General features: G+C 38.1%; 1 protein-coding gene across 1 annotated transcript; it reads left to right on the top strand.

The window, feature by feature from the left end:
• Positions 1 to 353: 353 nt before the first annotated feature.
• On the top strand, positions 354 to 1875 carry LOC145033997 (uncharacterized). The gene is made up of 4 exons (XM_078982447.1): positions 354 to 742; positions 826 to 884; positions 1005 to 1065; positions 1459 to 1875. Exons 1-4 carry the CDS (start codon positions 637 to 639, stop codon positions 1641 to 1643), a joined length of 411 nt encoding a protein of 136 aa, XP_078838573.1. The 5' UTR covers positions 354 to 636; the 3' UTR covers positions 1644 to 1875.
• Positions 1876 to 12279: the final 10404 nt, after the last annotated feature.

The following is a 12279-nucleotide window of genomic DNA, read 5'->3' as shown; positions in this document are numbered from 1 at the left end:
GTATATGACATTACTAAAATTTGGCATTTTGTTGTTTTTGTACTTCATTAAGCTCACTTGCACCCATTCAGATATAAACAATAAAAGAAGAATAAAAAAATATCATAGAGGGGTTAACATGGGGACATGAAGAAACATGTACAAAATATCGAACCCAAGGAATGGAACATAATGAGCTGGTTAGCATTTGTTTATGCAAAACTACAAAAGTTCGTAATGAATGATACGAACGTTTAAAATATTTCTAATAATTTGATATGTATGCGATGGAGATGTCTGTTTAAAATTTGAATAAAACAAAGAATACCCGCAGCCCTTCAAAGAAATGTGGTGACAAAATAGCCCAAATTCCTCCATTATGAATTGAATCCTCCTTTCCATAAAAAGGTCTCCATAAATCGATCTTACGCACGACATTCGTTTTGGAACTCTCTACTTTGTGCTTCGCGTATCTCCACCCCCTCCCCCCCTCCCCTTCCCAATGTGTGTCTGTATATAAAGATACCACACAGAGCATCTTATCCCTACTTCGTTATATTTCTGAGGGAATCGATAAAGGAAAATTTCCTAGAAGACAGATAGTACAGCTATAGCGTAGTACAATAATTTGGTAAAGAGCAAGTTAAGGAGATTATCATGTTAGCTAGAGTAACCATGTTGTGTGTCATTCTCTCACTACTACTGGCCATTAATAATGCTGCTGTTCTCCACCCTCATCCGCTTCAAGCTTCCAATGACTTTGGTACTCTCTCTCTCTCTCTCTCTCTCTCTCTCTCTCTCTCTCTCTCTCATGGTACTTATCCAATATTTACATTTTATACACAGGTAATGAGTACCAGCATCATCATTCTGCACTTCCAAGAAAGCTGATGGTCAGTAGAAAGGTAAATTTTAAACCCTAGCAGAAGATAACTTGATAAGTTAACTTATAGAATCTAAATGCCATAAACTTATATGGTTTCTAAAGTACATTTGAGTTCAGCACGTTTTTTTTCATCGATTAGGTTGACGGTTATGAGGCTAAGGATTTGGCTGCTTCCAAGGAACAAAATAAACCTTCTTCAGGTATCCCGGAGTTTGGTCTTATAAATGTACTTTTTCTTTAATATTTGGTTGATGTTCAATATTTTGCTTGGTTGATCGCTAATCATTAAAAAAAAATGCATTGTCCGCTGTTCATCTGAAAGGAATTTAGAATCGTTGCCTAAATCTTTCAAAGAGGTGCTATGAGGAACTTATCCAATCAATTAATTAATGACCTAATGGGGGCTAATAAATATTATGGATATTCATACAATCACTATCTCGATAGATTGTTTCATCGTAGGTAGTTTAATTTTACTGTTTCGATCTAGTTGAACAACAATATACACTCCTACGTCATGGAATTCAACTCATCTATACAAAGACGTCTGTATCTCTGTTAACATATGAAATGTGACATTTGTTTGTATACAGGTGAATTACACAAGATCCTAGTAGAAGTGGATGTGATCGTGCATGTAGCAAAAGGGACACGGCAAGAATGGATAGAAGGATCCGATACGACCCACGAGTTCTTTACTATGGATTATTCACACGTGAGAAGGCGATGGCCCATTCATAACAAGTCTTCTCTTAAGACAATCATCAATTCTCCATGACACATGGACTTTTTTCAATTATAAACAAAAGTGTAGGAGATATATATTTAGAGATTAATGAATTAGCTCGCTAGACTAGAACGAAGGAACGAATGTGTGGAAATTTTTGTCTTTAAGCTCTGTAATGGCCGACATATAGAGGGGAACAAAACCCAATGTTTTGTGACGAACAAGGACCCCTACTTATATATAGTTTTTATGTATATACCTTCTCGTTGTTCCCCTCTTAAAACTAATCGTTTTTTTTAATTTTTGTTTAACTCGATAGGATTTAAATATACTATCTTAGAAGCGGACGAAGTTTCTTGTTACGGGAACTTTGTTGTTCACATAGAAGATGATAGCCACAAAAGCTTGAATTTTAATATCCATTTATAAGGTGCTAAATACAAACATGTTTTACCAACATATCCGGGGAAGAATCAGTATTATATTTTTTCGTGGACGACAACAATTTTATTAAAATAATAAAATTCGCTTTGAACTATCAAGGTAGTATTTTTCCATAATTGGACAGTGTATATTGCACTAACATATACAACATACAACTGAGCCTATCGATGTTTTACTCATAACACAATTGCACTAACATAAATATAAATACAACCTACAACATACAATTGGGCCTATCTATGTTGGACTCATAACACAGTTCTATACATTATAATAGTACAAACATAAGGAGAACAACACTGAAATTGGATCTGAACTCCAAGAAAAGTGAGTAGGGAAAACCATTTGTAAAAATATTTGTGGATTAAAGAGTGGAAGGAACATGTAATACTTGAATCTCTCGAGTGGTAACCTTATCACGAACAAACTAGATATCAATCTCGATATGCTTTGTGCGTTGGTGTTAAACTCAGTTAGTCAAAAAGTAGATTCTGTTGACGTTGTCACTATAAACAATAATAGCTATTCATAGAGGGCAGTGAAGCTATCATATAAGATTTTGTAGCCTATTTCATCTACTACATTGCTAACACCTCAATATTCTACTTAGGCATTGGAAAAAGAGACGATAACCCAAATCTTAAAGGACCATAGAAAAAGTTTGTCACCCAAGTAAACACAATATTCGCTACTACTAGACCCATGTGACACATGACATTCTCTCCCGTCAGCTTCAGAGTAAGTTATGAGATCAGTGGTTGATGACGAGTGTATAAAAAGGCAAGAGTCAAGAGTGTCATATGTATACCATAAACACACAAAAGAGCATTGCAATTAGGCTCCTGAGGATCATGCTTAAATAAACAGATCTGCTGGATAACGAAAGAGATTTCTAGTCTGGTGAACGTGAGGTGCTAAAGACCATCAACAAGGCTATGGTAGTTGGTAGGATCGGCTACTGAGGAGTCCTCATGTGCTAGCTTTAACTAAGATTAGGATGGAATACGAAATGTATTTCATGTCGATATATATGATCTTTTTAAAAGTTCCAACAAGACTTGTCATAGGGAAACAAATAAGCCTGAAGAGTCCCAAGTTGCCGAGATGCCAAGTCAAGTAAGACATGTCACTCAAGTCTGTCATAGGAAACTTAAACGAAAGCATATAAATTGTGTGTCACAAAAATTAGCTATGTAGGTAGTTAGAATAATGCCAAGTAAGTAACCTACTTATGAAGATAAATACGAGGAGTGAGATTTGAATTGAAAAAATCCGATCTTGGTGAAGTACTAAGTGAACCCACAAAACTAAGCTCGTGGAGCTTGTTTTAAACCATACAGTGATTTTTTTAGATGAAAATCATAATTCTGGTGTTATGGGTCACAAAAATGTGGAGGCTGGTGAATGAATATGATCTCGTTTAGGGGCACATGAAGAAATGCATTCTTCATATCTAACTGATAAACATGCTACAAATAGGAAATAACAATACTAAGAATTGAATGTATGGTAGCTGGTTGCACATCTGGAGTAAAGGTCCCATCAGACTCTACGAAGGTGCTAACTCTTGCCATTGGCAACTAAAAAAGCTTTATACATGTCAAGTGAACCATTCGATTTATATTTCTTCTTAACAAGCACATAGATCGAACCATATTTTTCCCCCGAGGGGCTCGGAACAAGATCCCAAGTTCTCTTAAAAATAAGAGTGCCAAACTCTTTTCCTATATAGAAATGGTACAATTAGGTTCATGTAGGGCATGAAAATTAGATTTTGGAGTGGGGATCCAGAGGAAACATGAATATTGAAACAGGAAAAGGGTTTGATATGACATATTATGAGCACATTGTAGTGACAAAGAACATGGTTTGGAATGCGGAATTAAAGCTTGCACAATTCAACATGGTGATTTGGGTGTTTAAGAGATATATTGAATGTATATGGTGTTACAAAAAGGATCTAGATCTAGACCACATAATTAACATACACTTACACACTCACTTCTACATCTCTCAAGCACACATCTACAAGTGGACAAACCCACTATTTATAGAGGTGTTTACATGTCTCTCTCTCACTCTAACTACCAAATGGGTCTACAGGCTAAAGCACCACATGCAAGTGGGTTTTACAAAAGTCAAATATTTACAAAGTCAATCATGAATAACTTTGTACCCCAACATTCTCCCCCTCAAAGTTAGGAATGAATGACCCACTTCAAATCTTCAAAAATAAGCACCACGCGGTTCGAGCCTCAAAGGTGACACATGTCGAAACGAACTTCAATCTTCAATTCTTCCATAACTCTTCAATTTGGGCTCTAGGATGTGAGACCATACAATCCGAGCAGCAATGATTGATTAAGAGTATTCCAAACTCCAAGTAATCACTCAATAGTTGCGCATAAAAACACACCCCAAAAATCTTCAATGAATCCAAACCCATTTCGAATACATCACTTCCAAACTTCCAATTGCATCATCTCGTAGCTTCAAAACTTCAAGATCACTTCGGTCTTCAAATCCGCGTAATATGAAAAATTCAAGTTCAAATTTCCATATAAAACTTCTCCCCCTTTTTATAATCGAAATTTGATTATAAAACTCCAAAGGAAAAAGAACGTGCTCTATTCGGAATTTTTCATGTCAAAACTCCCCCTTAACATGTGGCATAAACTTTGTGCTTCAATCCAGAAAACCCAAAAAATATTCAATTTTTATTGCCATTCACGGATCGCCTTTGACAAAATTTCTCAAAAATGGGTATAAATTATCAATTTCGCAGTGACCCGTTGCGCCCAAAACAGCAAAATATGCAAAACTCTCCCCCTTTTTCAAAGTTGTTTTGGTATTGTTTGAAGGAGATAACGAGAGCAGATGGGTATTTCCAAGAGTATGAGGATCGACATTAAAGAATATGAATTGAAGGTGATGGATCCAAGCATGGAGGTGGAAGGAGGTGGAGTGGAGATAGTAGTTGGCTTGACAAATCGGCAATCAATTAAAGAGAGTGAGGCTCGATGTTATCAAGGAAAGTATATGATAACATTGGTTTGGAGTCACTGAACATAAAGGTAACATATACTCGAAAAACATGACATGACGGGATATAATGAATTTTCATGACACCAAAACTCCCGGTGTTAAGATGGGTAGCCAAGGAATACATATAATGTTGACCGAGGGTCGATTTTACAAGGTGATGAGAGATGCGGGTAATAAAGACACCTAAAAACACAAATATAACCATACTTAGGTCTTTTTATGGAAAATTTTGGTATATGGAATTTGAAGTTGAATGGTTTAGGAGGGTACAACTTTGAGGTGATGAGTGATCAAGTTTAATTTTAAAGGCTCAACCCAATAAGTAAGTGGGATATGAAAGAATGTTCAAGGTTATTAACTATTGGTAATATTTTTAATTATAACGGAGTCCTTTTTGGTTGGGTAGATTATGTGACATCCCCATTTTCATGGCCAGAAAAGACCGATTTTGTTTATGCTTTATAAAAATCGGAGTACCTCTTTTCATAAAAATATTGCGGAATTTGTTCCAAGTAAAACATGATAAATACGTTATCAAAGCATTTCCGAAGAAAATTATTTTTAATTCGTTTTAAAACATTTGGGATGTCATCGTCAATACAGCAACATAAGCATAAACAGAACTTACATTTATTTACACTAGTGATCTACATCTCTTTAATCTCTCAGTGTAATGTGACTTCATCTCAACACCTGTAATATAAATAAACTTAGTGGGTTAGGTTGGGAAACCTGGTGAGTACATAGAGTTTTAAACCCACAATAATATAATTATTATGTTTAAACAATCAAACAATTGACCCAATTAACCATCCCCATTATCTTCTTTACTCTTAAGGATCTATCCTAAGAGTCATCTATCCCACATTTGTTCATTCTGAAGTCCTTTGCTTCCAGAGTTATAGGACTGGCACTAAATCCATAGTTGCCAATGCTCGTTCGTAAAGCACTAATTCCATAGCTGCTGGGTACTAAATCCATAGCTACCAGTGTTTATCTAATAGGTACTAAGTCCATAGCTACCAATTCCTAATAGGTACTAAGTCCATAGCTACTAGTGTTTGTCCAATAGGCACTAAGTCCATAGTTGCCGATGTTATTTGTTAGGCACTAAGTCTATAGCTGCCAATGTTTACTCACATAATCTTTTATCTCTCATCATTCATCTACCCATCTCATACCCAACATAATTGTATATTTAAAATACGTATACAGTTCAAAATATTCAAAACATGTATAAAAAAACATTCATCCAGCATAGACAACAAGTATTCTAATAATATGCACACATAGCACGTAGTTTATATAAAATACTTCATATTTATGTGTAAGATGAAAGTAACTATGCACTCACCAGAGGAGGTGGTGACTTGGTACTCGGAAAGTGCTTCGTTTACTTTAAAATAATTTCATTCGACGAAACCTAGTATTATTATGTCACACCCCCAAACCGGAACGGCGGAAACGTTCGGGGGCGGATGACTTCATGTGGTAACGTAACAAATGAATACATAGTAAAGAAAGCAATACAACCATCATATATATAATTGAAAGTTTACATTGTTTGAAAGTGTACATTTTCAAAATCAATTACATTATGATGTCAAAATATGAAATTAAACTGGCGCCGCAGCGTCCCTTCTCCAAGGTCCATTTGTTACCTGTAATTACTGAATCCATGGGACATACAAGTAGTTTTGAAAGAGTAGATCAGCATTTAAGCTGGTGAGTTTCATAAGTATTTAATGACAATGTTTGTATGAAATGAAATGTTTTTGTTCTTTGTTTGCATGTTCCTAGAAAATCCTATATTTTCTACTAGTATAATTGTAACCTTCTTTCAGGACAAATGCTTGTTTCTAGTAAATGTATGTAAGTATAAAAATTTCAATATGTCTGAAAAACCCCGTAAATCATTGTGTTTTTAATACTCCATGTGAGTTTTATAACCATGCTATTAACAAGGAATGCCTATATACAACGTTCGTCAGGCGTTGGAATGTTCTGACGTTTGTCACCCCAAATGGTGGACTGTAGCTAACAGTCAGGGCGTGGGTTGTCAAGCCCGTATAGATCTATACACAAACACCATGCTCCCCCTCCAAGGGATTCTGGTATATAAAACAGGACTTGAAATGTGTACTCGAACGTACGTGAAGTTAACGTCTCACAAAACTTAGTATAAAACAGATTTACGTGTGAAAACATTCGTTCGTTATTGTATATGAAAGTAGCTTCTGGAAATAGTATTTCCATGTATGTAAAAGTTCGTAGTATTCTCGTAAAACTATACCTAGTATAGTTTCCTAAAAGTGTGTTTCGTTTGTATAATAAACCTTTAGTGAAAATGTTCACTTGTTATGAAAAGTGTAGTTTTTGTAGTGCCAAAACCGACACACATAAATGTAGTATAAGCAAATATCTGATTTATATAAATACATAAATCGTTACTCATTTCAAAAGATAAAATGTTTTCGTGGTATAATTTGCATATGAAAGTTTCCCTTTGATAGTTTCAAATCACATATGATTCCTTTGATAAAACGCGTAAAGTGAAAGTTTATATAACACACGATAATAACCGAGAGTTTTACTTGTATTCCCCCCATTAAAAGCATGTAAAAGTACTCATAAAACATTTAAAAGCGTGAATTATAGGGGTATGAACTCACTTGTAAGATAAGAGGTTGTAGGATGAAAACCGGACAAAATTTCGGCTTGCGAAAGTGGATTTCCTCGGGATTCTCGGGAATCTCGGGGGCACAAACGACCTTCGGGACTCGAGCAAAGTGATCGGGGCTTCGGGGTAGTGCGGGCACGTAAAACGAGGCAAGATCGTGAGAGAAATGAGAGAAATGGGGTGTTTTTCCCGGAACCCTCGCATCTGTATTTATAGGGGGCTGAGAAGCCTTGGTACGCGGGGCGTACTCGTGCGTTATGCGTGACCGAATCCTCAATTGCCTCGGCTTCGGATGGGACGGGTCGGGGTAGCTCGCATATGGGCGACGTGGACGAACCGAGGCCAAGGCCTCGCGTACGCTGGGTGTACGGGGTTACGCGGCGCGTAACTCGGATGAATCCGGTGACTCACCCTTCGGATAATACCGAATTTTTGAATTAAATTTATATATTAATTATTTATTAAATTTCAAAAATTAATATCTTCTTCATATGAACTCCGTTTTCGACGTTCTTTATATCGACACGAAGGTGAGACCATACTCTAGAACTTTCGTTTAGATCCCATCGGCAAATTCCTAAATTATTTTTATTATTTATTTTTAAAAGGTCGCGGTAAGAAAATTTCTTTAGAAATTCATAACTTCTTTATCTGACGTCGGTTTTTGCCAGACTTTTTACCGCTGAAATACCATTGTTGAGACCTTTCGATTCTCGTTTAGGTACTTCCGACAAAAAGTCGCTCGATCTCTGATTAGAGTTTTTAGCCGTCTGCCGTTAAGCCGAACTTGAAAAATTCCTAGCTTTCTTATACGAAGTTGGATTTGAGTGTTCTTTTTACGTACGATCATGGTTTAATGACATCTATCATAAAAGGTAATTTAATTAGTGATTTTGGATATTTTATTTTCGAAGTAAATTTTATTACAACTAACGGGGTTACAATACTTGACTTTTTAGGTCGTTTACATGTAGTTGAAATATCGGGTTGTCACATCATCCCCCCGTTAGAGGGAATTTCGTCCCGAAATTTAAAGAAAGAAAGATACAAGTGAATCAAAGAAAAAGATGTGGGTACTTTTGTTTCATCTGATCTTCGTGTTCCCATGTGAATTCAAGTCCTCGCTTGGCGTTCTAGCGGACTTTCACGATGGGTATGTGACTTTGTTTTGTTTGTTTGACCTCTCGGTCCATGATTTCTACCGGTTCTTCCACGAAGTTGAGGCTCTCGTTGATCTCGATCTCGTCGAGTGGGATAACAAGAGTCTCATCGGAGAGACACTTTTTCAAATTCGATACGTGGAAGGTTGGGTGTATGTAACTAAGTTCATGGGGTAGATTAAGTTTGTAAGCTACAGGGCCGATTCTAGCGAGAATCTCGAAAGGCCCTATGTACCTTGGGTTTAGCTTTCCACGCTTTCCAAAGCGTATCAAGACTTTCCATGGCGAGACTTTCAATAGAACACGGTCTCCTACTTTGAATTCCAAAGGTTTTCTCCGTTGATCAGCATAGCTTTTCTGTCGGTCTCTAGATGCTTTCAACCGTTCACGAATCTGAACGATCTTCTCTGTCATTTCTCGTATGATTTCCAGACCGGTGAGAGTGCTTTCAGTATCTTGTCCTTTAGCTAGTTGTGTGTCGCCAACTTCGGTCCAGCATAGAGGGGATCTGCACTTGCGGCCATAGAGGGCTTCGAATGGAACAACCTTTATGCTCTTATGATAACTATTGTTGTATGAAAATTCGACAAGAGGTAAGTGGATATCCCATGCCTTTCCAAGGTCAATCACACAGGCTCTCAGCATATCCTCCAAAGTTTGTATCGTTCTCTCACTTTGCCCGTCTGTTTGTGGATGGTAGGATGTACTCATATCTAATCTAGTCCCTAGGGAACTTTTTAGTGACTGCCAGAACCTTGATGTAAATCTACTGTCTCTATCGGAGATAATGGACATCGGAACCCCATGCAATCGTACTATTTCCCTTATGTAAGTTCTTGTAAGCCTTTCCATCTTGTCAGTCTCTTTGATTGGCAGAAAATGCACGGATTTGGTTAATCTATCGACGATGAACCATATGGTATCAAGTCCACCCGTTGTCTTGGGCAAATTGGTTATGAAATCCATAGTGATCCGTTCCCATTTCCATTCCGGTATCTCTGGTTTTTGTAGTAATCCTGAAGGTTTCTGGTACTCGACCTTAACCTTAGCGCAAGTAAGACATTTACTTACAAAGGTAGCAATCTCTGCTTTCATGTTAGGCCACCAGTACAGTTTCTTAAGATCCAAATACATATTATCTGAACCTGGGTGAATGGAATACCTTGTGTTGTGCGCTTCAGTCATGACCACATCCCTGAAACCCCCATGTCTTGGTGTCCAGATATGGTCCATGAGATAATAAGCTCCGCCACCCTTGATTTCTAGATTCTTTTCCATTCCTGTCAGGGATTCCCCTGTCACATGCTCGGGTTGTAAAGCTTCCAGTTGAGCCTCTTTAATTTGTGTGGATAAGTGGGAATGGATGGTCATATTCAGAGATTTGACTCTCCGACCAGTGTATTCTTTTCGACTGAGGGCGTCAGCTACTACATTGGCCTTGCCAGGATGATAACGAATCTCGCATTCGTAATCATTGAGTAACTCGACCCATCATCGTTGTCGCATGTTGAGCTCCTTCTGATCGAAAATGTGTTGAAGGCTCTTGTGGTCGGTGTAAATAGTACTCTTCGTTCCGTACAGGTAGTGTCTCCAGATCTTTAAAGCAAATACCACTGCTCCCAACTCGAGATCGTGTGTCGTATAGTTTACTTTCGGTGTTTTAAGTTGATGGGAGGCATAAGCAATAACCTTCCCTCGTTGCATAAGAACACAACCCAACCCTTGATTCGATGCATCGCAATACACTACAAAATCTTCTATCCCTTCGGGGAGGGATGGTATTGGTGTGGTGCATAAGGCTTGTTTCAGAGTTTGGAATGACTTCTTTTGTTTTGCTTCCCAGTCAAAAACCACGCCTTTCTTGGTTAATGTTGTAAGAGGTTTCGCGATGTTAGAGAAGTTCTTTATAAATCGATGATAGTAGCCAGCTAGACCTAAAAATTGACGAATCTCAGTAGGTGTCTTTGGTGCTGACCAGTTCTCAATGGCCTTAATTTTGGAGGGGTCCACATGTATCCCTTTTTCGCTAACAACGTGGCCCAAGAATTCGACTCTTCGAATCCAAAATTCACATTTAGAGAACTTCGCATAGAGTTTCTCTGATCGTAGTGTTTCTAAGACCCTCCGTAGTTGTTGACTATGTTCTTCCATACTTCGGGAGTAGATAAGTATATCATCGATGAATACGATGACGAGTTGATCCAAGTAAGGACGGCACACTCTATTCTTTAGGTCCATGAATACTGCTGGTGCGTTGGTTAATCCAAACGACATCACTACAAATTCGTAGTGTCCATAACGGGTTCGGAAGGCTGTCTTGGGAACGACTTCTTCTAGTACTCGTAATTGGTGATTTCCGGATTGTAGATCTATCTTTGAGAAGTAGTTCGGTCCTTGAAGTTGATCAAATAGGTCGTCAATGCGGGGTAGAGGGTAACGATTCTTGACAGTGAGTTAGTTCAGCTCTCGGTAGTCGATGCACATCCGGAATGATCCGTCTTTCTTCTTTACAAACAAGACCGGTGCTCCCCAAGGTGAGAAAGTTGGTCTGATGAATCCTTTTTGGTGAAGTTCGTTAAGCTGACTGGAAAGTTCTTGCATCTCTGCTAGTGCTAGATGATAGGGCGATTTTGCTACAGGGGTAGCCCCTGGAATTAAGTCGATTCTGAACTCGACTTGACGTTGTGGTGGTAATCCCGGTAGTTCTTCTGGGAAGATATCGGGGAAATCCCTTACCTCTGGAATGTTGTTTATATCTTTTACCTCCCGACTTGTATCGATGATGTGTGCAAGGAATGCCTGATACTCCTTCCACAGACACTTTCGAGCTTGGATGCACGAAATGATGCGAAGGTTTGTACTTGATTTGTCGTCGTAGATCACTAATGTTTCATGGTTCGGAAGATTTAGACGAACAGCTTTTTCAAAGCACATGATGTCGACGCGAAGAGGACTTAACCAATCTATGCCAACTATAACGTCGAAACTTTTTATTTGGACTGGCATAAGGTTGATTGGGAAAGAGTGATCGTCTAAAGTTAATGTACAACCCATGTATATGCAATTAGTGTTTTCCGTTTTCACATTTGCCATTTCTACAGTGAATGATTCTTCTAACATGCTAGGTTTACATTTAAGTAAGTGAATAAAGTTTTGGCTCACAAAGCTTCTCTCCACTCCGCTATCGAATAGGATGCATGCATATGAATTATCTAGAAGAAACGTACCAGCAACTACTATAGGATCAGCTACGACTTCCTCGTGACCAATAGCTAATACTCGTCCCACTCCGCCGATATTTGTTGCCTTTGGGCAGTTTCTTTTGTAGTGGCCCACCTCACAACAACTGTAGCATGCT

The sequence above is a fragment of the Lactuca saligna genome, chromosome 3 (assembly GCF_052625555.1).
Source record: "Lactuca saligna cultivar CGN05327 chromosome 3, ASM5262555v1, whole genome shotgun sequence".
NCBI lineage: Eukaryota > Viridiplantae > Streptophyta > Magnoliopsida > Asterales > Asteraceae > Lactuca > Lactuca saligna.
The sequence above is the reverse complement of the archived record's forward strand: the minus strand, read 5'-3'. Positions and strand labels throughout refer to the sequence as shown.